Source organism: Procambarus clarkii, chromosome 62 (genome assembly GCF_040958095.1).
Source record: "Procambarus clarkii isolate CNS0578487 chromosome 62, FALCON_Pclarkii_2.0, whole genome shotgun sequence".
Classification (NCBI taxonomy): domain Eukaryota; kingdom Metazoa; phylum Arthropoda; class Malacostraca; order Decapoda; family Cambaridae; genus Procambarus; species Procambarus clarkii.
Genome location: NC_091211.1, coordinates 24,771,182 through 24,796,403, shown reverse-complemented (window position 1 = coordinate 24,796,403; position 25,222 = coordinate 24,771,182). Strand labels below are relative to the sequence as shown.

Here is a 25,222-nt window from a genome sequence, read left to right as displayed (position 1 = left end):
TGTATGTTGACACTGGCTTCCTGTCTCTCCAGGACCGCCGTGATCGCTACTGTCTTCGCTATCTTGCGCGGTCCTTGCAACATCCTTCCTCTCGCCTCTTTCGTGCTTTAACTTTTACCCCTCCTGCGGTTCCTGTTCCTCTTCACCACCTCCCTCTTTCTGTCCGGTTATCTCGCCTACAGGATTCTCTTTCCGTTCGTATTTCTGATGTTTCTCCTCGTGTTGTTCCTTCTTTGCCCCCGTGGAGGGTCCCTCTTCCGCGGTTTTGTACATCCTTGACCTGTATCACTAAAGCTTTTACCCCTCCTACGGTTTTAAAACGCCTTTTCCTCGAGCACTTTTCTTCTCACTCCCGCTCCGTTTCTGTCTTCACCGATGGGTCTAAGTCAGCGGACGGTGTTGGCTACTCTGATGTTTTTCCTGATCGCACTTATATGTGTCGCTTGCCTCCGGAGACTAGCATCTTTACAGCGGAACTTTATGTTATTCTCTATGCTCTTCGTCTCCTGCTTTCTCGTTGTCAGTCTTCCTTTGTAGTTGTTGTTGACTCTCTTAGTGCCCTCATGGCTCTCGGGGTCCTTTAATCCAGTTCATCCAGTAGTTGTCGAGATCCAGCATTGGCTGTTTCTTGTTCACAGTAAATTTAAGTCGGTTGAGTTTTGTTGGGTTCCCAGCCATATTGGTGTGTCTTTAAATGAGCGTGCGGATGCTGCCGCCAAGGAAGCTGTCCGCTCTTGTTCCATCTCTCGTAAAGGCATTCCGTTTTCCGACTTTTACCCGGTTATCCATTCCTCAGTCCTTACCCGTTGGCAGGCTTCTTGGTTGTCTGTTACTGGTAACAAGCTACGTACTCTTAACTGTTGTGTTTCCTCGTGGCCGTCCTCCTTCCACCGTAACCGGCGGTGGGAAACAGCTCTGGCGAGGTTGCGTATTGGCCATACTTGCTTAACCCATGGTCACTTGATGGAGCGCTGCCCTGCTCCTTATTGTCCTAGTTGCATTGTCCCTCTTACGGTCGTGCATGTCCTTCTTGAATGTCCTGACTTCCAGGACGAGCGTGTGTCTTGCTTTCCGACCGCCCCTCGCGGTCACCTGTCCCTCGATAGAATTCTTGGAGACTCGGATACTTTTGATATCGTTCGCCTTATGCGTTTTTGTTCTCGTATTGGCATCCTTGGTGATATTTAGCGCCCTCTGATTACTTTGCGTATTTGATGGTGCTACATAGCCTTCCCGGTTTGGTGCCTTCTTTTGATAATTACTTACTTACTTTGTTCTGTAGTTAATTTATATATGAAGATGACAATGATTCAACAACTGTAAATTATGTTTAATCCTTATAGCATCAAAACACGATGTATTATTTGATAGGACAGGTCGCCCTCTCATCATCACACTACCTTCTGCCCACCCAACAAATAGTCACCCATACACTGCTCTCCTTAGCTCCCATACACAACTTACAATTACACAATTTAAGAGAAAAGTATGCATATAATATATAACTTCACCCATACAGGGATAAGTTTCCTGTCATGGCATTTTTGGTGGAGAGGACACCATATTCTGGATCAAGAGGAGTTTCTGTTGGCAGATTCTTTATGGTCCTCCATGATCCATTTGAGCAAGGTCGGGCTGTACAATATTAGTAGAACTAAATGGTGTACCATACTGCACTGCATTACACTAATAATACACATGGCATATTCCAAATAAAGTAGTGTTATTAAATACTTTTACTCAAGTCCTTTAATATTGTTACCATGTTAACGGGCAATACAATAAATGTAACCCTCCCCAGGCCTTCTGTATATGGGAGAGATTACAGGCATATAATTTCAAATAAAATGATTGTAAACTACTTATAGAAGTACAAATAATTTACAAGCAAGTTTTGTATGTTTAAGGTTTTAATGAGTTCTCTGATGAAATGAGGGTAAAGTTATTCCTACAAATCCTATTGTAAAAAATATGAAAATATTGCTGAATGTAATGATGTACTCTTTCCAGAACAGCCTCAGTAGCTCCTTAGTGCATTAGATATGGCACCACAGACACCCATAATACTATCACGACTCTGGACTTGTGCAGGCCTACCGAACATCATGACCAGAACCTTGTGTGCTTATAGAGGTGAGAGGAGCATAGGGATTTAAGATTAACACCATAACTAAGTAAACCCGTTCAGAAAATACAGAAGCAAAACAAACAATAAACACACTGGCAAAAGAAAAGATTGGGCAAACAATCTCTTCCCTTGTTTCAATGTTAACAAATCATGTGCTAGCATCCTAACCAGCTCACTCTGGTGCTTGGTCCCGGTCAAGAACTGTCTTTTATATGTCCTTACTCTGATAGTTCGCCACCTCATCTTTCCAAAATTAACTTATCGGCTAACCCTTCTCATATCCTCGATTATCTTTTCTGACGAGTTCAAAAGCCCTCATTTCTTTAGAGTTGCCCTGGTGTATGGGTAGTTCTTGGGACTTTGTCTTTAATTCAGAAATGTTGATAAAGTTCACTGTGTACTTGAGTCTGAGAATATCTGTGCATAGCTCTGCCTTGTTTCTGAGTGAACCCTGGTCATCTTTGGGATCCTGATTGGGTGGTGGATAAGGATGCTTTTGATTTATTTCCATGGTGTCTTATGCCTTGCATCATTTCTATTTTTAACTGGGTTTAGGTGTGGCTTCACTACCTTTGGAATGTGTACCTCGGATAGTATGTTAGTGATTCATATGACCAGTTTCAGCTAGATCTCAGCGGCTTTTTTAATACATATTTTACTACGTGGGGATAACAATTGGTGCCCAGGTCTCTCCCTTCCCCTCTCCATATCTTAGCCCCTCACTCATCTCTTCCCCCCCCCTTCCCCCTTCTCTTGTTTCATCCTCAGGTGTGCAATATTTATCGCTGAAGGTCATTTGTGTTGGCTAAGCAACCCTCCAAGGTGGTGGTCTACTATCCATACACAAACTTTTCAGGAACCAACTTTTGCAGTTTTCAACTGTTGCCAGGGCTGTGGGAGGGAGCCTTCTCTCTTTTATGAAAAAATCTGAGGCCTGAGTAATACAAACGATTGTTAAATCTGGAAATTCTGCTGGTTCATCTTCTGGAATGGGTGTTTGGTTTAGTTGACTGGCTGCCCACTGGTTTTCAGCAGACCTGACAAATCCAGAGAACTAGTAGTTTTGTGGCCATTCTTGTGGTATTAGAGGCAATACACTAGGAAACTACAGAGTGCTAACCCAGAAAAATAAAGTGCTAAAGAAATCAACTCATACTCTACACAAAATGAATGACAGTATTGTCATGAATAACATCTTGTATATAAAAATAATATCCTTAATACTACAGGTACTTAAAATATAATCACAAATGTAGATTTAATTTGATGAAAATACCCCATATAAAAATTATATACAACAAAATCACCTTATTAATTATGTCTTATTGTATCAATGAGGAAATTTATAAACTAATTTGTTTTCTTAAAAGACTGGAATTTTTTCACGTGGTGTTTGAGCCAGGTCATCATCCAAAGTTAGCAGCAGCTGCAAAGGAATACGTATAATTCTTACATTAAATCTTTTTGATAACCAATTCTAAGTATGAATTTAAAATACACATCTGAAACTCCTACAATTTCTTTATTACATTAAGAACTTATTTCTCCATCTTATTTTAACTTACTGCATATGAGTCTAGAAAATATATTGTTTACAAACTTGCTGTTATACAGTATAATGTACCATTATATAGGTATATTTAATGAAAAAGGCCCTAAATTAATATTTCATTCTTATGTTACAATAAAATTAGTTTATAGTTTGCCCTTTGTTTTGGAGGGCAAGGAAGGGGGGGAGGGGGGGCACCTGCAGGTCATCTCAGGTGTCTGAAAAGAATGCCAGCTCCTGCCTGAGATCTTCAATTCTTGGTGGGGCCTTGTATATAGTGAGGGGGGCCTTCTTAGTACTTGGTACCTACTTCAAAGAGATTGTCGCTCAGCACAGGTGATTCTTTATGTATCCATTGCAGTTTAAGCTAGATTTCTTGGTTCTCCTTCCTGTGTGTGTTTCCAGGTGCTGGTAGGTTTCTTGGAATGCGCCTTTTGTAGATAGTTTCATTGTGGGTTTGGACTTGGCTGGGTCTCATCTGGGACTCCCAGTTGGCAGCCCTAAGCTGCTTGGCTTCTCGTACTGATCTGGAGTTAGAGTGCCCGAGTTCCTTGGTGGATGCTTGAGCGAGAGCTTAGACTATGCCTGTGTGGTTACCAAAGCACCAAACCCTGTGCAGGGTTTGGTGCTTTACCGATTCCTCTGGTTTCACTCCATTTACCATCACTGGGATCATCCAGTGTGGCTTCCATTTTCTCTGGCAACCTCTTCGGGGCTTTTGGGGGTTAGATCCTGTTGTGCCCCCCACATTTTGTGCTGTGGCATGCTCTGCAGCTTGTTCATCTTACACTGAGTTCCATGATCTGGTTCCAGTGCTTTCTTTTTAATCATGGTAGGGGGTGGGGGGTTGTTTCAGTCCCTTCCCTTGTGGGGGTTGGATTCTATGGTTTATTCTTTGCATTCCTGTGGTTTTGCTCATCACACAGTTCAAGTGCACTGTAATATTAAAAGTGCTTGTAGATGGTTTCTCTCACTTGCATTCCATAGCCACAAGGGGAAGGGGGCAGTTGGTGATGCTTTTGGTTGCCCTTAGGTGGACTTCTTTGTGTCAGCATGAACTCGGTAACTTCTGGTTTACATGGCCCCATTCCCAGATTGTGAGACTCTTGTGGTCCCATCAACTGGAGTAGATGGGACTTTTTGTATCTCTTCTCTCCAGTTAGGCTGCTACTACTTATGCTTTCCAGGCTGGAGACGTTTTCTGGCTCAGCCTTGCTTTAAGACTCTGTGATCATGGTATGAACTCCACAGATCTTTACATCTGAATACTCTAGCATACCATCATCAGTATGAATTTCAGATGGTGGGTATTTATTGTCACATTTGTGACTTTCTTCTCAGTGGTAGTGTAAGGTTGCTTGGCATTCATTTCATCACTTTCTCTTTTTTGCTTGTCTTCTATAAATTCTATGTCTGTTACAGTAGTGTTATCTTCTTTATCATGTCATTCTTATCAGTCAGAATTGGTGGAGGAGCTTTTGAAGGCTTTTGGCACTGACTTTTCGTTTGGCTTATGAATGCTCCTTGAGAGCCTTCTTGGTCTCAAGATGGTGTTCTCTTCTTTCTCTGTGTCTTGCTTCTATTTCCCCAATTAAAGAAGTAGAGAACTCCTGTAGCAAAAAGGTCTATATCCTCAATTCACAATCAAGGGACTTGGGTTCAATCCAAGGCAGGACACAAACAGTTGTGCATGTTTCCTTTCTTCTGATGCCACTATTCACTGAGCAGTAAATAGATACCTGGAAGTTAGGCAACAGTAATGGATTGAATCCTGGGGAATGTCAGTAATTGGCCTAGGACGAACTCTGATAAGCACAAGTACAAGCTTCCTGTCCCTAACAATGGAAATTTTAAGTACCTTTTCATGCACAATGCTTACCAGTTTACAGAAACCTTAATAAAGCCTTTTCAGTTATCATAAAATAGTAGAATTTATTAGTACTTATACAATACCTACCATAAAACCAAAAAACATGGCTCCAGCTGATAAGAAGTGCCAAATGTCATGAGTGTCGTAGAAGTGAAGCAGCACACACTCTTGATTGTACTGGCGACTGTGTGCTGGTGTCAGTTCCCAGGTGGTGGTGTGTTGTGTGTAGAAATAAATGCCAGCACTCCACCCAAGCAGACACAAGACAAGATACACAAGTGGCTGAAGCAGCAACCGTTCACTGTGCCGTAACTGGAAGTGTTTTAAAACATTAGTGGCATATAGATATTTTTTTGCAATGGAAGCAGACTCAATGTAAAACATTTTCCATCCATTTCCATCTCCATGCACTATAGAAAATATTGGATTGACTACTGTGGCACAGTAGGGTCATATTTGAAAGTTCCTGGGATCAATTTCCATGGCAGGGTAGAAATGTCTAGGCAATGTTTCATTTCACTTGATGCCTTTGTTCACCTAGCAGTAAATAAGTACCTGGAAAATTGGGGAATTTTTGTAGGTTGCATCCTGAAAAAGATGCAACCCACAACTCTCATTAACCGAGGTGAGGAGAGAAAACAAAATCCAGTCAAGAGACCAGGATGTGTCTATAGGTGCATGAGCAGGCCGGAAGTGAAAAAAATGCACAACTTGCAAAACAGCGCCATGGAGGTGTCGACATGGAAGGCAAGTAATAGCAGCTCTGCTACTGCTTGAATCAAAAAGAGGTGAAAGCATTTGGCATGAGATGCCAAACGGGAAACAACCACAACACAAAGGACAAGACAAACCTGACCGAGGACAAAGATGGTGAAGAGCAAAGTAGTGGCAAAATGAGTGCCAGACAATCTCATATTGCCGCCACAAGGAAAAACACAGGTGGGACACAAAAAAACAACCACTGAACCTGCAGGGAATTTCAAGGGCCTGGAGTGGGGAAGATAGCTAAGAAGACACCCAGGCACTGGAATGCTATGCTGGAAATTTATTTTTGATATAAGTAAGCTGCCACAGCCTGGTGCCTGTGGCTGTGAAGGCCAACCTTGGTGTGCTAAAGTGGGTGTGGTGCTAAAGCACCTCACCCACAAAAGGTGTGCTAAAGTACATGAGTAACCAGTGTGACCCATCAGCCAAATGTCACTTCTGACTCTTGTAAGAACAGGAAAGTCACAAGACATCTGGCCCACCCTGGGCGAAGGTCACCACAAGCAAGGAGGACCTCTAAGGTAGTGACTCCTGAACACTCCAGGGAAGAAAACCCCCTGGCAATGCAAGGGCAGCACATATGGAAGATAAAGAGCACTTGGAGCTGCATGTGCACAGTGTTAACCCCTGACTCATGCTACACAGTAGTGTACAGGAACTGCCAACAAGGGCAAAAACCACCACTTAGCCGAATAGCAAAACACTGGCACAAGAGAAGAAGATAGGCAGCCCTGCACACACTACATTAGCACAGAACTGAAAGTGGAGACGCTGGCTGACTATGACCTGCTTCCTCTCTTTTCCCCAAAGACGTGGGTGAAGTGAATGGAAATGAGCTTGTGTTAGTTTCAAGAGAGTTTGAGCATTTGTTTACATTGTTGGTGGAGTTCTTTTGGCAGTTCTTGAGGCTTTGGTCTGTATGAAGGCAACAGTGGTTTGTTTTGTTTCGCTGACTTTCTGGTTGCCTTCCCTGGTGGTGGCATAAATAAATACATAAATGACACAGTTTCCTGTGCTCCTGTGAGAGGGCCAGGTTCTAGTCCCAATAGACCAATAAAACTCTGCAGCTAATGCAACCTAGTAGTTTGTACACTATCAATAATAGTAGTTTCAGGGAGCATTCCACAGGAAAAATCAACATTTGACCGAGTGGGAAAACTTGAGGATTATAATGTCACTTGAAGCAAAGAGCATTAATATCAGTATTGAAAATGGTTAAAGATTAACCCATGCATAAAAATACTTTATTTTTCATGGTTCAAATTTAAAAACAGTGTTGAATGTAATGGAATTCCCCTTTCAACACAACAGCTCAGTAACTCCATAGTTAAGTGATACTTGGCTTGATTTGCACTTCTAATTATCACTTGCAGAGGATGATGAAGCTATTGATTATCTTTTGTATTACTGAGAGCTAGCTGCTTGTGTTATTTAGACTTACTACTTCCTTTCCCTAGTTATATACAGGATACAGTCAAAAGAAAAGTACCTTGTTACAGTAAGGGACAAGATTGACACAAGCCAGCAAGTAATATGAGGCTTGTATAAAACAAATAGTGATAATCTTCAAGGGTAATCTTTAATCTCTGTTATTCAGAGATTAAACTTCAATTAAACTATTAAACTTCAAAAGCAGGTAAAAGACCTTCAACTCACCTTCATTATTATATAAAATGCTATGTAGAGGAGAAGGTTGGTAAGGAATATAACGAGCAAGTAAGAGGCAAAATCCTTGGGTGTCGTCACTATCCCATAAATGGCCAAACACCAATTTGCTGCATTTCCCAACAGCAATAGCACCATTCGGTCACAATACATGGGACGACAAATCTGCCTCCAATCACTGAACTCACTTAAGCACCATGCTTTCATACGCATGAAAAGCCCCATATCTGCCAAAGAAAGAACAAATTTTAAATAAAAATTTATATAATGAAAAGAAGTTTCATAATTTTTCTGAACTATACCACTCAGTTACTAGCGATTCCCTCTGATCTCCATGAACATTATCTTGCTCAGTCATGGCAAGGTCAACATTCTGCTTGGGTGTAGCAGGGATCTTTTCATACTGTCCCTGCTGAGTCATACTGGTAATAGACACACTGGAGAATGCTTAACCCAGGATTTGGCTCTGTTATCCAGTAAATCACATCAGACCTTGACATTCTGTAGGCTGCCTGTTTGTACCTATCTGTTGACGATTTCAGGGATCAGTTTCCCCAAGGCCTGGTCTGAGACTGGGCTGTGGGAACAGCGATCCCCAAAATCAACAGGTAAGTAGGAACAGGTAGCCAACAGGATGTCAATGACTGATGTGACCAGACATTGAAACTATCTCAGCAACATGTAATGCATCTTTTAAAACTCTGGTAACCTTGCTTATAGTCTGGAAATAATGTTTATTTTCTAAATATTTTCCTTGAAATTCATGGGCCAGCAAAATACGGCATGGTACATACCTAATAATAATATTACTTAATATTTAATAATAACATGATTACTCTCCCATTAACTACTTTGAGATAATCAACTTACCAAGCTTCCATCTTCCCATGTAATAAATGTAACATGATAGGAGGAGGCAAGAGACCACATGTATCATACTAAATATGATCAGGAATAAAAGATTTCTTGAGAGGACGCCAATGACACCAAGGAGAACTGCCACAGCCAAGGTGACAAAGGTTGCACTAGCACTTGCATTAATATCAGGGTGACGTGTTTGATAGATTTTTAGCATGGAGAGCACTGACATCACATACATGAATGACGTATCTGTTGGGATGAAACAGTTTGTGAGAAAAGAAAGTATGTACAGTATTAGTAATGTTCAATAAAATGTAAACAATTTTGGCACAATTAGCTAGCAGACAGCTTAATACTAATAATAATTAAACAAACACGATTATGCTTTGAGTGTATGTTCAGAAGCTCAAAGTAGAACTTTACATCTACTGTACACCCCTTAGGTACAGTTATATCGTTTATACAGTATTTTATTCCAAACCAATTCATATATATCATCATATTAAATATACTGATTTCACCCTGAATCACTATTTCTATTTGCCCCCACCTCTTTTTCTACATATATTATAACAACTTCACCTTCCTGGAGGTTTCAGTATCAAGTCACCACTCTTACACACATTTCTTTTAACTGAGAGTTAAGTAAATCAACAGTACTGGAGAAAAGGGCAACTCACCAAACTGGTAGTTAGAGTTATTGGGACAAATGTGATAGCAGGCACTGAGTAGACCTTCCATGATGAGAGAACCACCCATGGCATAGAATATACCAAAATGCTGGGGAATGCCATAATACTGGAAAAAGAAAACAATGAAGAAATTATATAAATCAGAAACCATATAGTGTAGTCTCTTATTCTATTCCAGTACAATTTCAATTTAAAAGATTTAACTGCATGCATCTTTTCATTCCGCCAAAATGCCATATGGGTTCCATCAATATATATTACCTCTGCATAATAAGATGATTTATCCACCACAATCATTTATATTTTTTTCACACAATAGTTTCCCTGTCTGTCAATATTTGTTGCAATACCCTTTTATTTGAAAAGCTTAACAACTAGTTTGCTCATCATTTTTATGGTCTTCTGCTCAACAAAATAATCTCCAGAACATTTAACATATATATTCTTCACCAGTTTTGCCTTTGGCACTTATTTTTTGACAAATTATTCTACAAAACTTCCACATATTACGTATCCTTTTCACACCTGCATCGGGGGTCCCAGTAGTACAGTCTGGTTCGTTTTTGACTCGCAATCGGGAATTCCGTGTTTGAATCCCAGAAGGGGCAGAAATAGATGGGTTTCACTTAATGTCCCTGTCCACCTAGCAGTAAATAGGTACCCAGGAGTTAGCTTGTTGTGGGGTTGCATCCTGGGGAAGGTCAGTAGTTCAACCTTGTGGGGGACCTAGATGTAAGCATAACATATATATGTACACTGACTGCCTGTTCCCTGGCTAATAATAATAATTTTTTATTATTATTAATTTACTTAGGAATTACTCAAATCATTGATTATATTTCTTAATATTATTGAAGTCTTTGTAATTCTGAGCAGCCAATGAACATATATAACTTACATCTTTTAAATATAAAAACCTTCTTTAAACACTTGAGTCTTACCTTATCAATTTTATAATCAATCTGCGCAGCCCGAGTGTGACGATGATTTTGTCGAGCACACACAACAACAAATAGCACACCAAAGAGGATGTAGCCAATGTTTGAGAAGACATGGTTGAAGTCACTGAGTGGACCGAGTGGGTGGGCGCACCAGAAATTGTAGAAGCACAGATCTTGATTTCCTGTTTCGTCCAACACCTGAAGAAAAATGCAACATTTTGTTTTTAGGCTACCAATACCTTTTTGATTAATCACACATCCCATTTAGTTAAGCTTTTCAACATATTTTATTATCTCTCCAATCACAATGATTTTATGCAAACTTTCGTGCTCTTTTCAGAGCTATTAATTAACTTCTTTCCCACAAATCTACTACATTTTTACAATCCTATACTGGTACAGCTTTTTCTTTGGCATCCATTTCAACGAAGACATACATTGCTCTAATTACTGTTGTCATGCACAAGCTCACTCAGATTACACTTAAGACCATCTGTGTGAACAACCATTCCTAGTAAACTTATTATTATAAGTGATGGAGAAAATAAACCTATAACTTACCCTTTGATATGTAATAACCAGTTGAATAACAGGAACACCATAAAAAACTCCAACAGTTAACAAGCCCCAGATGTAAAGCTGTGATTTCTTGGTCAAAACACGCATCTCCTTTCGGGCTAAGTCGCTCACATACAAGAAGGTCTTCGTCCTGCAATACAATTGGTTAGTTGCATTCTGAAACTGTCATGCTCATCTGGATGTTGGTTAAACCCAGAGTGAACTACCACCATGTCTTATAAGTGTATGCATCAACAGTGGCATGCTTTGTGCAGGTACCTACAAGTACCTGCAGAAATGGATAAGCTGATTCCTTCTATGTGTGGAGAGCTCCAGTGCACTTGTTTGAAGACAGTAGTGGTTTGTTTGTTTCTCTGACTTTCTGGGTGCTTTCCTCAGTGGTGGCATAAATAAATAACTTAATACATAAATGCCATCACTTTCTGTGCCTCTGTGAGGGGGCCAGGTTCTAGCTCTGGTCCCCGGTGGGCCACTAGAACTCTGCAACTGATGGGATCTAGTAGTATGGCACACTATCAGAGATATTAGCTTCAGGGAACCATAAGGGGCTCCTCCCCAGAAATTCAAAATTTAGATAGGAAAATCTGCTGGCTGAAATGGGTCTGTTGTTTAGAGGAATCCATTTTAAGGAAGTTCAGATTTGGAAGGTGCCACTGTACTGTACATCTAAAGATTACATACACAGAGTAATAAAAAATAATTCTGGCTGATATTGAAGTCAAATGAAAGAATATATAAAAGTAAAGTGAACACCAAATTTGAAAGATGAATTTTAAAAACCCTTCTTGCAATATTAAAAGATACAGTACCTGTAATTTACTTTATATAGACACCCAAATTGGAAGATTTTTAATAATGTATAGAGTATGATTAGGACAACTACCAAAAGGTTTACCTGAAGATATCTTTATCACTCTCAGCATCAGTGAGCATATCAATATCATCTTCATCCAGGGAGGAGTCTGAGGCAGTGCGTGGTAGTGATGGGTTATCTGCAATATAACATTACTAAATTAAAACAAATCATAATAAATTGAAAACCCTTGAAAAAAGGAAGCCACATTGACAGTCAGGGTAAAATAATTTGTACAACAGCCTTGAAAAATGAGTCACACAGAATTATGCCACTCCCTGTATTGAGCTGCTATGGTTAACACAAAGAAGCAACTACTATGCATTCCTTAACTGGGGGTGTGATAACCAAACCACATACCAGAAGATAAGGAGACGACGACGTTTTGGTCCGTCCTGGATCATTATCAAGTCGAATTTCGGTCTAGAATGAACCAAAACATCATCGTCTCCTCATCTTATGCTGTATGGTTTGGTCATCATATCTTCAGCCACATTGTGACTCATCGTCTGCTTAACGGAGGGTAGCCTGTGGCTGAAAAAAAATATTACAAATAAATACAGTACCTGGCTGTGTACAGTGCCAGGCGTCATCGTCTCCCCCATCATCAGCATTTTACAACTCGTCTTGTCATGGCACTGTCATACCATTTAAACATTAACTGTTGTAACTTTACTACTGTATATCAAATAAACATAACAAAATGAAATACCATATGTTTGTGTTACTAGAGTAACTACTGTTACAGAGTGATTCCCTTAGCCGAATCACTCTGTAACCTGGCCATTTTGGTGCTTCATTTTCTATGAACAATGCAGTTGTCTGTAAAGCTTTGCCGACTTTCTGGATGCTTTCCTGGTGGGGTGACAATAATTGTCCCCAGCTTTCTGTGCCTCTGTGAGGAGCCTCAGGCTCTCGCTCTGGTCTCCAGTAGGCCAAACAGGATTCCTGCGACTGGTGTGACCCAGTAGTGGGGAGCCATCTAAGCGAGATAGCTTCAGGGAGCCACCGGGTTCCACCTATTTTCCTGGCCTAACCTCTCTCAAGAGGGAATATCAGCCTAAAATTGCATAATACTACATTACAGGCCTTAGGGGTTTAAGTCTTGCTAAAAAACCTAGAACTAGAACGTTGGTTCTAGATGATCACATACAGATAATTTGAAATATATTTTTTTAAAGTTTTCCATGGAATGTTCTAAATTGCTAATGCTGTTCAGATTCAAATAAAATATTTATTATTATGTACAACACATACACATTTACATGAGCAACTGACCTGCACTAGTGTCGTTGGCACCATATGAGGGTGATGGATCTGAGAAATTTAGGTCCTCTGGTGTTCCAAGGATGGAATCATCCAACAGACTTCGCTCACGGGGCTGCTTCCGCTTTGACCTGCAATATAAATTCAGAGTTAAATGTAATGAAATGCCTCTGTAGCAGTTGTGTTAAGGTGTTAAGAGTAATATAGATGCTCCAAGTTCTCAGAAGTTCGATTGCAGGTAATTAAATGTTCCCATTAATCCCACATAACTTATCCCTAAGAATTTCACATTCAAAAAAGTAATATGTTAAACACTTAATGGTTCTCAAATAATTCTATGAGAACTAATTACAATCAATACAAGTTCCCCAATGGTTCCAAGAATTATCTAGGAATGCAAAAAGTAACCACCGAGTTTCCCATCAGGCAAAATGATGATCAACTTGCCAGAAGCAATCTGTATCCAACACAATGATACTAATTGGATTGGAAGTCTAATTCCAATAGTAGATCAGTGACGAACGCTTTTAATACACCTCTTGGCTCTTTGAGTCTGGTCTTTCTGATGCTCCTGTATCACTATCTATATGGCGAGCAGTTGACTGAATTGATGGTGTCCCACCTGCATGTGTCTTCCCAAAATCAGTACGAAGTAGATTGGAGTTCTTTTCACCATTTCTTGAACCTTTCATACTCATTCTTCTGTCACTGTTCTTGTTGTCCTCTCGTTCCCTTCTCTTGGTTGTTTCTTAATCAGTATCTTATGCCTAATACTGTCCCCTCTTATTATTTGTCATTGGCAAAACCACACAGCTGCTTGCATTAAGTATCGATATTACCTCTGCACCATTTCAGAAGCTGTCTAGCCTCTGTCAGACCCTCGGCCTGTTCATGCCCTGCCTGAGCTCTACTGGTCTCTGGACAATGTCCTCGCCCTTCTTTCTTCTCCTTGGTTTATGGTTTTCCCCTTCGCTTCGGTTTTTCTAAAACGGTTTTCCTGGTGGTGATTGCCTCCAGTTGTAGAGTCAGTGAGCTTCATGCTCTTCTCTAGAGGCAGTTTTTGTCCTTTTGGCCCTAGTAGGCAGTTCATTTACAGTTGTCTCCTCCTTTTCTGGCCAAATGAGTTTCCAGAGGGGTCCTTTTGTTACTCATGCTTGGTTGATTTGGCCAGGGATTCATCATATGCTGTGCCCAGTAGCAGCTCTTCACAACTACTTAAATGCCGACAATTCCTGTCTCAGTGGACACTTTATGGGTTGATCCTACTTTCTTGGTTCCATGTTCTAAGGCTCATATTTCTCAAGTTGTCTACAGTGTCATTAAGTGCAGCCAGCCTCTCAAGATAACCTCAAGATAGCCTGTGGTCTACTCTCATGCCCATAATGTTTGTAAATGTGCTGCTCTCTCACCTGTCTTTGCTAACATGTCTTGGGCTGATATTAGGATGTTGGGATTTTGGCAGTTAAATAGGGTCTTATCAGCCTGGTATTTAGTTAAGGTTTCCGCGCCGCTTCATACCTGTGTTGTCTTGGGTTCTCTCTCTCTTGCCCGAGTGTTTCTTCTTCATCTTGAATTCTACAATTTCTCCTCCTTCCTGGCGTATCTCTGCCTTTCTTCTCTGTGGATAGTTAGCTTTAGGGAGACACAAGGGCTTCCCTAAAAATCCAGAGGTGAATGTAATGAAACACCTCACTCTGGATGAACCCAGGTGACTTCCTGATTCCCTCCTCCTCATTCATGTTCATTGGTTGTGGGCGAGTGTCATCTTCACATCTGCTCCAGACCTGACTTGAAGGGCTGGGGAAGACCTTGAGCTTCAGGCCTCCCCCTCTACTGGTGGGAGGTTGGTGCTAATGAGCTGTGCCTCTGTGAGGGAAGCCAGGTTCTGGCTCTGGTCCAGGGTAGGCCAAACAGAACTCCGCTGCTGATGTTACCTAATAGTTGGGAGCCATCTTAGCGAGAGCTTCAGGAAATAATCAGGGCTTATCCAGAAAGAGGCGCTACATTACATTCAATGCTGGTTTTTTGGGTGAATTGTTTATTTAACAAAAATATGATATCTCATTTGGAATACATGTACAAATTATACTTACTGTAAACTAAGCTTTGCTGGTGTTGCAGTGTAACTCTTACCTGATATAAGAAATGCAAGCCAGGATTAATGTTACAATGTAAAACAATGCACAGTAACCAAGACCAGCAAAGATGGCAGCAAGATATTCCAACTGGGTGATCTTCTCCTCAATTTTGATTTCGCCTTTCTTCTTCCTACCTTGATACACATGTTGAAATGAGGAAGAGCAAGCTTCATCACTTGAGAGCATTACCACCACCACATACAGACCATTGGGATAATCTAGTTTCTGGGTGGAGGAAGAAAAAGTAATTGTCATTTTGTGGAGATATATTCTTGAAATACACACATTGTATTGTGAAAATACAATGTGAACAAAAATTCTTGCCTATTATATTTTTTTTAATAAACAGAAAATATGACATTGAGTAATAATTAAATATACTTTTCTCAACAATGCTATTCAGTGTCCTCTGGATAAAGATCCTTGCTGTCAGGCAGATGATATTCAGGCTATCCCTACAGTGTGGCTAAAGGTAGTGGGGGTGCACTGGAAATAAGGACAATCCAGCTCAAAATGACCAACAGAGGTACATTCCATGAAAACATAAAAACCCAAAGCCACTTAAGAGCTCTTACTTGTGGTCATACATGACATCAAAACTAGCTCTCATTAATAAAAGCTCACTATCAGTAAAGAAACCTAGCATCCCTGATTGTCTCCAAATATTAGTACTGTAACCACAACAAGAGTCACTACACTCCCAGCTCCTCACATTCTTCCTAAATACACACAACATGCTACAAAAAGAAGGAAAGGGGAAAGAAAGAAAGAAGGAAAGGAAAGAAAGACAGAAAGAAGGGGAGAGGCCAGGAGTAACCAAATGTTCTTCCTCATGCTCAGATAGATGCATTTCATATTTACTCAACAAGGCATTTTTTTTAGCAATCTGCATCTGACAGAGGAAAATAGGAGCATTGTGTCCAGAGATGCTCCATTGAGCATTTTAGCTAACCGTCACTTAACCACTCTCATCTCCGTGACCTGCCTTTACTCACCCATACCCTCCCTAACTTGACTTGTCTTTACACACACTTACCATCTTCCACCCAACTCACAGTCCCCAGGCTGCGCGCCCGGATTTTAACCTATTTTAAAATTAGTGAATAATGGTCTGATTAAATTTTATACTGGATACTCTTTTGTGTGTCAACATATCTTGAACCATTTCTCACTGTTTATCACTCATTTTCTCCACCTTAGTTGAAGTCCGGCTAGTTAAGCCACAAACAACAACGTTTACAATGCACTCTGTCAATAAGACTTTATGTAAGAGTATGTACACCACTATTTATTTTTTTTATGCAAAATGGGATCTCCAGGAGCACAACCATGTGCTTAACAAGTAGTCAATTTTATAAATATTTGTGAAGCAACTGTTGCCACTGTGAAGCAGTTGTGTATTGTTGTGAAGCAATAGTATACTGACCCTGACTGTAATCCCAGCTCGGGAAGTCATCGTTTGGTAAGAGTTGCCAAACTCAACATTCTCCTCACTGTCAAATACTGGACACTGTAAGTAAAATTATACAAATTCATTAAATACATATGAAAATAATATACTGAGAAAGATATCAAATTAAAATTCATATATATTTATAGCATTAACCTTTTCACAGCAAGAAAAAAATGCTCACATATGAAGAAAACCAATAGTTCAGTGCAAGAAAACAGTGATGAATGTAATGAAATGTCAATTTCTGGGTGAGTCCCGGGGGCTCCCTGAAGCTGCTCTGCTGATATAGTGCCAAATTACTAGGTACCATCAGTCATGGAGTTCTTTTAGGTTTACTGGGGACTACGATCCAGAACCTGGCCCTCCTCTAGAGAGGTGCCAAACTAAAGGCAAACCCCCTGTGTCTTTTAGAGGTTTGGGCTAGTTTAGAGTGAATCTATATTGTTTCATTTGAATTGCTCATGGAGTTGTTTGGTGGCTTTGAGGCTTCTTTTCTGTGAACCCTCCAGTTGTCTGCAAAGCTTTGCTGACTTCCTGGATGCTTTTCCAGTGTGGCAATGAATTGTCACTCACACCCTTTGTGCCTCTGTGAGGGGGGAAGAAGGGCCAGGTTCTGGCTCCAATCCATTGTAAGCCAAACAAAACTCTCACGACAGATGTGACCAATTTGATTGAGCAATTTCAGAGAGATAGATTTAAGGAGATACCGGGGATACCGAGATACTAGTAAAACACGTTTCATTACATTCAACACTGATTTTTTTATGTGCACCAGGAAATTTAAAAAATTTAGGATGTGCAGTTAGGGGGTTAAGTGGACCAGGTTTTGGCCTTTAGTTTATGACAGGATATATTCTGACTCGTAAGGCCCAGCATGACACGATATATGTAATAGTTATCCTGGCAGCGACAGGGAGCCAATGAGGGAGCCCTTACAGAAAGTATGCCTAATTTTTATCACAATTTCCATCTTCAGAACAGGGTTAATAGGACTGAAAATTCATCTGACAATAAGCACTTACAGTAATATTCTGAATAGCCACCATAGCGCAGAAGTCATCATCAGCAATGACCTTCACCAACACCATGTCTACATCTTTTGGGAACTTGAATTCATAAAATACAGGCTCAGCTGGTGTGACATTAAAGAACCTTTCACGGTCCAGTCTGAAATACAACAATAAAGGTAAGAATTTTGATTTCTTACATTTTGAATTTAAAAAAAAACAATGTTGAATGTAATGAAACGTCATTTTCTGGGTGAGCCCTGGTGGTTCACTGAAGTTGGGAGTCATCTCGGTGATATGACTCCCAACTTCAGCACTTCTGGATTGCATCAGCCATGGAGTTCTAATTGGCCTACTGGAAACCAGAGCGAAAACCATGCCCCCACTTCTCACAGAGGCACAGGAAGCAGGTGAAACTCTGCCACCTCACCAGGGAAGGAAACTAGAAAAATTGGTGAGCCAATACATACAACTATTGGCTTCAAAAAGACTGAAGCCTCAAAATCTGCAAAGCCAAACATCACAACAATGAAAATAAATAATCAAATCTCTCAAACATCACCCCACAACATATTACTGAAAATAGCTGCAAGAGCATCATACTTGCAAACATCATGGGCACGAGGGTAGACCGCATGGTGTTAGGCTTGATGCTGCAGACATCTGGAGAGACATAAGCCTTTGGAACAGGGGGACGAAGGAAATAGGATCAACCACACAGTATTCACCAAAGCATAATCGTTGGCACAAAGGTAGTGGCAAAGCAATGTCACCGGAATCCTCTGGCCTAACCAGCCCCCTTGGAAGCCCACCAACTTGTTTTTTGAAAGAAAATATGGAGATTATTGGATATGAACATAATCCCCACCAGGGCCAAATGAAAAAAACCACATTTCCAAAGAGTGCATGAAGCTCCCACACCATACAACCCAAGGCAAACACCAACTAGAAAAATAGCTTTAGAAAAAGAATATTGGACTGAAGGGGACACAATAAACAGAGGAGAAAGAAAGGCTAGAATGCGATCCATGGACCAAGCGGGCTCAAATGAAGCATGAATAGGCAAATGATGAAACAATGCATGAGAATGCTTACAAAATAGTACCAAGGATGTATTAATTCCAAACGAAAGAGGCAGTGTACAGCATGAGATGCCAATCAAGAAACAACAATGAAGGGAACATCAACTGAATCTCTTAGGTGACTTGAACTCATGACTAGCAGACTGCCAGCCACAACCTCTACCGCTGGACCACCCTGACCTGGTGTAAGTTATGTAACCTGGGATTCTACTGAATCAACAGTTAGTCTGAAGCCTCTACTGAAGCCAGTCCAAGTTTTACGTATAACCCTCAGGCACCCGGGTGTGGGTACTGTATATGTAAAACTTGGACTGGCTTTACATTATTTGTCGAGCTACAGTACTTGGCTGTCTTTTAAACATTGCATGGTTCTTGTAAACCCAAAAGTTGCCTATAATGCTTCATTGACTTTCCGGGTGCTTTCCCAGTGGGGTAGTGGAATGTCACTCTGCGCCTCTATTAAGGTCTTTGCTCTGTACCTCAATTGACCAAGCAGAACTCCATGACTGATGGGACCTAGTAGACAGGAACTATCTCAGCAAGATAGCTCCAGAGAACCACAAGGGGCTACCCCAGAAAATTTATTTCAATGAAAATGATCATTTATTTCAATAAATGAAAAAATCCAAATCTATTTCATATTAAAATAAATCACTTAAACGTACTCAATAAAAAAATCATCTTTAAAATCAGCTCTAACAGTATAGCTTAGGTTTGATGGTGATGAGGTTGAAACATCGATGAAAAGTCGCTGGGTAGTGTCGAGACTTCCCTCATAAGACACCTTATAGTTCTTCACTGGACACAAGGTATGAGACACGGTGAAATATTCTTTTCTGTGGACAGAGAATGCCATTAGTACAGCAAGTGCTCTAAGTATACATATTGTTTTAGGCATTTAAGCTAGACAGGGTGGTATGCAAGTCTAGCTTTTATGTTTACTGTATTATTTTTAATTTTTTATATTTTTATTAAGGTCAGGTAATTATCCAGAGAAAGTGCTAAGCCATTATGATTATACAGCATTTGGAAAGAATATAAGGACAAGGATCTGAGACAAGATAGAGGGAAGGAGCGATGCTCAACCACTTTGATGTCGGAGAGTGAAAGCTGACCTGCAAGAAGCTAGGCTGTCATTGTATCGACACCAGTCCAAATGGTTAGGCCAAATTTTTATAATATGTTAGTTTATTTTATTTTTACTTTATGGCAGTGTTTTTCTTGTATAAATTGTAGGTGTTTACAACTATGTCAAATTGTGTATGGAAGGTATATATTAGGATAAACTTCTAGGCCGATATACCTATTAGCCGGGGATGTTGTGTATGGAAGAAATTTATTATTTTGGTGTAGTGTTCCCACGCTTAATAATTTGCTTTTGTTCCCATGCTTTCCTCTCCCATGAGAGGAAAGTAGCCTCTCTTTACACTCTGCAATCCACCACCCAAAGGAGAACAGCTTCTGGCTGAAGGAGGAGGAGGAGGTGTGTTTTGAGCTGCCCAGTGAGGTGCCAACCTCATTGTTGTGAGGATTTTACCTGTGTTTTGCTTTCCCTCACCACGTAGATCTATATTTTATTCAAAACTATGAGTCAATTATTATTTATTAATCCTACAGCTTTACCCATCTATTTTGTAATTTTCCCGTCGAACCTAATGTGTCAACCAGATAGGGATTCCTCAAGATTTCATTAAATATTTCTAGTGTTCTTCCAAATAATAAAGGATCGAAATTACGGGTTGTTACGGACCCGAGCCCAGCGTCCGAGCACGGAGCAGTGACGACCGCGCCATCTGTGGGTCAGCTCCCGAAACCCTCTCCAAATGGACGACGCCATCTAGTGAGGACGAGATATACTGGCCACAAGGGCTAGTTTCCCGTCCTGATCAGCTCATAACACAGCCGCTGCTGACCTCTGGTGAGGTGACGCTTAGACAGCAGCGCCATCTATGGAGTGGATAGGTGGGCGTTTGCGTCTAAGCCTGTAAGTGAGGTGCCCTAGTGTCCCCAACCCTAATGACATGTCTGATTACAGAGTCGACCTGGGACTGCTGTAATGGAAGTTGGATCAGTCTACCCAAGGCAGCCGAAGACTCTCCACGTGTTTGCTGCAGCAGCTGTGAGTCACCCCCCGGATGAACACTGTGGTGTTAGCCTGCCTGTGACGTGGCAGTTGAGGAATTGTCGTACCCGGGACTGACTGGTGGAGAAGACTAACCACTGGGGTGTTGTGGTGAGGAGAGTGATCTGTGTAATCACACGAGGCTCCTGCCTAGGGCTCGCAACCCTAGTATCGGTCGTGGAGTGGCCTACGCAGCGTTGCTGATTGGAACCTGCCAGCTATAGGCTGGATTTGTGGTTGATGGCCTCCACGACGGTGCACCCAGTGGGACTGTGATTTGGCTGGCCTGTGGCCGGGGTAGACTCACCGAGGGAATCAAAGGATTCATCATGAGGCCACAAGAGAACCAGGACCACTCGTCTTGAGCACCGTGAACGTCTTGCGTCTTCAGAGGAAGACAAGTGATTGGAAATCAGTGTAGTAATAGTAACAGCGTGGGACTGTTTATATATTTATTTATTGGTGGCGGTGAATATATATTAAGTTTTAGTTAATTTGTATCCCTTCCCCTTTAATTTACTTGCGTTACGGAACACACCTCTCGAAAGCCACTACTAGCTTGGGGCCGGATACCCAAACTCTACTTACATCAGAGAAAGAACCCGGTTGCGACCCAATAGGGCCGTAACACGGGTCTATAGAGTCCAGACCACATACTGCTTATGGTCTGCAGTAGGCTTTTATGACTCACAAGGATCTAATGTGACATGGTATGTGAGGAGCTAACCAGGCAGCTAGCTCCAGAGGGACATTGAGGGGAGCTCTACCAGAATAGAAAAACGTTTACAACTTCTTAATGAATAAGATGCTTAAGGGATCTAAATAACTTACAAAATTTGTGTGCTGGCTGGAGGTTCTAAGGGGATCTGCCATGACAGTACTCCTCGTTGTTGCCGTACTACTACTAACAAAGGATACGTATAACCGCTCAATGGGCTGCTTACAGTCACACGTACAGCACTACTCTGAAAAATAAATGCCAAGGCGCTTCACTTGTTTTAATAAACAAAGTACAATATATATGTGAAAATGAAGGGATCATATGGGAGAGGCAGATGACCAGAATTTTGGAAGGGAACAGTGGAATAATTTATGAAAGAAAGAGTGGGAAGCACTCAGTTGCGAGGAAATCAGTGGGGTCATATATATTGAATATATTTACTGTTGATGTGTACAAAGTCTGCTTGAAATATGTGTTTGTGGAGGGGTCAGAAAGAAGACTTCAAGACTCATCTTGAAAAACAAAAATTAATAAACGAGTCACAACATGGTTTTACAAATGGCCGTTCATGTTTAACAAATTTGCAAATCTTTTTATTCCAGCATAGTTGAGGCAGATGATAGTGGTAAGGTTTGCGATGTTGTGTACCTTGACTTTAGCAAAGCTTTTGATTTAGTGCCACATGAAAGACTGATTAAAAAGATGATATGTATGTATACACAAATGTATCCATCTTTGCTGACACCTATATCCACCTCATTGCTGATCATCCAGGTGGTGTGACCACAGAGACATTGGAAAGAATTTCTTCAGTCGGATATACAGTATATAATTCTTTGTGTAGGACAGACAGCCAGAGTGTATTTATACACTTTAGGCTTATATCAAGGTCCCCCCCACCAAGGTCAAATCACTGACCCCCCCCACCCAGGATGCAACCCCACAACAAGCTGATTAACTCCTGGGTACCTGCTTACTGCTAGGTGAACAGAGGCATTAGGTTATAGGAAATGCCTCCAACCATTTCTGTCCCGCCTGAGAATCAACCCCAGAATTTTTTTTATTGTGAATCGAGAGCAAACCCAAGTTTACTAACAGGACCCTACTTATCTTAATGATAGGTCTATAACATAAATTAAAGCAGCTTACCTTCAATTCTGTTGCATTATATATGAACTCAAACAAGTATTCAGAAGTTTTGTTAATATCCTCCTTTATGTCTTCTCCAAACTTTCCTTCGATCACAACAGAATGAATTATCTCTTCCAAACTACTGCTGCCATTCACTTTATTTACATGCAATTCAATTGAACGCTCACGATGAGAACTCTTCTTCAGGATTGAAGTGTTATGCTTCTTACCATTTTGTTCAACATAATCATTTTCATTGTAGCTGTGAAGAGTAAGCATGTTACCATCTAAATCCTGCTCTGCCTGGTTATAAGTTGCAGCGTGCTGACCCCTGGGCTGAGTAACAAAATCCAGAGACTTGAGACCGTGCCGATATTGTTCATTTTGTGTGGTGCTCTGGTGGTGGGGCAGGTATCTTGAGTCTTGTGGGTAGTCTTGGTGAGGTCTGAAGTTGTGTTGTTGATGAGGCTTGGAGATGTGGGATTGGTGTAGCTCAGGCTCGTCTGGTTGGCGTGACTTGGGAATATGTAATTGGCGTGGTTCGAGGTTTGGTGACTGGCGTGGCTCAGGGTAATGTGGTTGGCGAGGCTCAGGGTGTAGATCAGCCAGTACCACAATGGATAACGTCCAGATGGCCACCACAACACCCAACATTACTTCCCATCTTCCAACCCTCCCTGCTCCTCCACGCATCATATCTTCTTCCTCTGCAATACATATATAATTATAAATGTTCCTCTACTACACTAACACCGTCCACCAGAATAGGCTATCCATTTCCACCCTGATGTAGGGAATCTGGCTACAGGAGCCTCTTGCGTCCTACTGAAGATGTGCGTATCTCACCATTGGAGATACAAACTTTATCTCGCGTACAGTTTGTTGTGATGATCACATTAGTTTATTTCAAGACTTTTATATAATTTAAGAATTATATACAGCCCTCTATTTTTGATTATCAGGCCATTTTATCGTAATAGGAATTGTTATATATCAATAAAGAAAGAAATTGAAAATCAAGCAGACATAATATTAAGATGCGAGAAAGTCCAAAAACTGTGTTAGATATAAACAGGATATATCAATATCAGCTGTTCTTTGTTTACTGACAATTCTACACTCATTAATGAGCGCATCATCAAAATCAAAATAAAATAAAATCAAACTAATTTTTTTTATTCAGGTAATTTTATTCAGGTACATACATAGAAGATGAGTTACAAACATAATGTTGGATTTATAGATAGAGCTGGTACATACAATACCTAAAGCCACTAATATGCACAGCATTTCGGGTAAATAAAAAATACGGCCTGCCCTCATCAACAAAGGCCAAATGATCGTTAATCCACAAGCCAAACCCCTGTTTATGAATTAAAACTCTTTTCACATGACTCACCTACCTGTCCTCAGGCTAGGTTCATCTAAATGGCGGACGAATCCAAATATTCGACCCCAGTGGGAAACAGACCCAACTATAGGATGGGTTAACCCAAGTATCGCGCTTCCAAAAGGGTCGCCCAAGTTGGAAAAGACGAACGCTGAAAGAATATTGTTGAAAACATCTTGATAACTGATTAAACCAAAATTATTTATTAGTCAGAAGAAAGACAGAAACGCGATCTATATGTAAAACCTCTACCAGACAAATATTTCAAGTAAAACCGGAGATACATAAACATGTCATAGCTCTTTATACTCTTGCTTTCTGGCTTTTGTGTGTCAGTGACTGCTCTTCTGTCTTCCCTAATTTCCTAAAATATTGCGGCTTTGACAGAAGAGATTGGAATGCCCATATCCCACTCAACTTCAGGCTTATCACATTCAGTTTTAGCTGCCTTGTTTGTGTCATCATGCTGGACAACACCTATATGAGAAGGTATCCATACAAATGAGACTTTGAAACTCCTACTGTTTGCAATAATAATGTTGTTTATAATGGAAGTTACAACTACAACCTTTTGAAGATCAATGGTAATTTTATCTAGATAATGTAATAAACGAAAGTTTTCTATGTCAACAGAAAGGCAGAAATATAAGCTACACTTTAAATACTTGTCATAAATATAACTGAAGTGAAAGCGAAGATATATGCATTTGATACTGTACAGTTTCTTGATGGCTTGCTCTAAGAGTGTGAAGCCCTTCACACCAGCCTATAAATTGTGTAATTTATTTCCATATATGCTAATTGAGGGACTTGAAGTAGAGGGGGGTAGAAATAGCCTAAGCTACTCTATCCCTTTGAGATGTATTTATTGCTTATCTCAATAAACATACTTGAACTTGAACTTGAAGTCGCTCCACAACATTGACACCTGGACCGTTGACTTCCTATGAGGCCACATATTTACTTATTTCATAATGGAAGTATATTATTTTATAGTAAATATATGTTT

The 25,222-nt window shown here is 40.6% G+C and overlaps 1 protein-coding gene across 1 annotated transcript; it reads right to left on the bottom strand.

The window, feature by feature from the left end:
- Window positions 1–1,318: 1,318 nt before the first annotated feature.
- Window positions 1,319–23,697, bottom strand: LOC123766532 (SID1 transmembrane family member 1). Its single transcript, XM_045755760.2, has 15 exons — window positions 22,842–23,697; window positions 21,803–21,936; window positions 19,515–19,685; window positions 17,783–17,927; window positions 16,734–16,817; window positions 15,303–15,532; window positions 13,182–13,300; window positions 11,946–12,042; window positions 11,033–11,180; window positions 10,472–10,669; window positions 9,519–9,636; window positions 8,848–9,087; window positions 7,969–8,204; window positions 5,635–5,859; window positions 1,319–3,554 (listed from the first exon to the last, which is right to left on the bottom strand). The coding sequence occupies exons 1-15, from the start codon at window positions 23,517–23,519 to the stop codon at window positions 3,492–3,494; spliced, it is 2,886 nt and encodes a 961-aa protein (XP_045611716.2). The 5' UTR covers window positions 23,520–23,697; the 3' UTR covers window positions 1,319–3,491.
- Between the last annotated feature and the right edge of the window lie 1,525 nt (window positions 23,698–25,222).

Excerpts from the sequence above, each read along its gene's own strand:
- LOC123766532 (XM_045755760.2), bottom strand. The coding sequence starts at position 23,519 with ATGATGCGTGGAGGAGCAGGGAGGGTTGGAAGATGGGAAGTAATGTTG. Across the intron at positions 15,533-16,733 it reads GAGCTGGGATTACAGTCAGG|AAACTAGATTATCCCAATGG; the intron begins GTCAGTATACTA and ends TCCTCCACCCAG. Across the intron at positions 3,555-5,634 it reads CCATGTTTTTTGGTTTTATG|CTGCTGCTAACTTTGGATGA; the intron begins GTAGGTATTGTA and ends ATTCCTTTGCAG.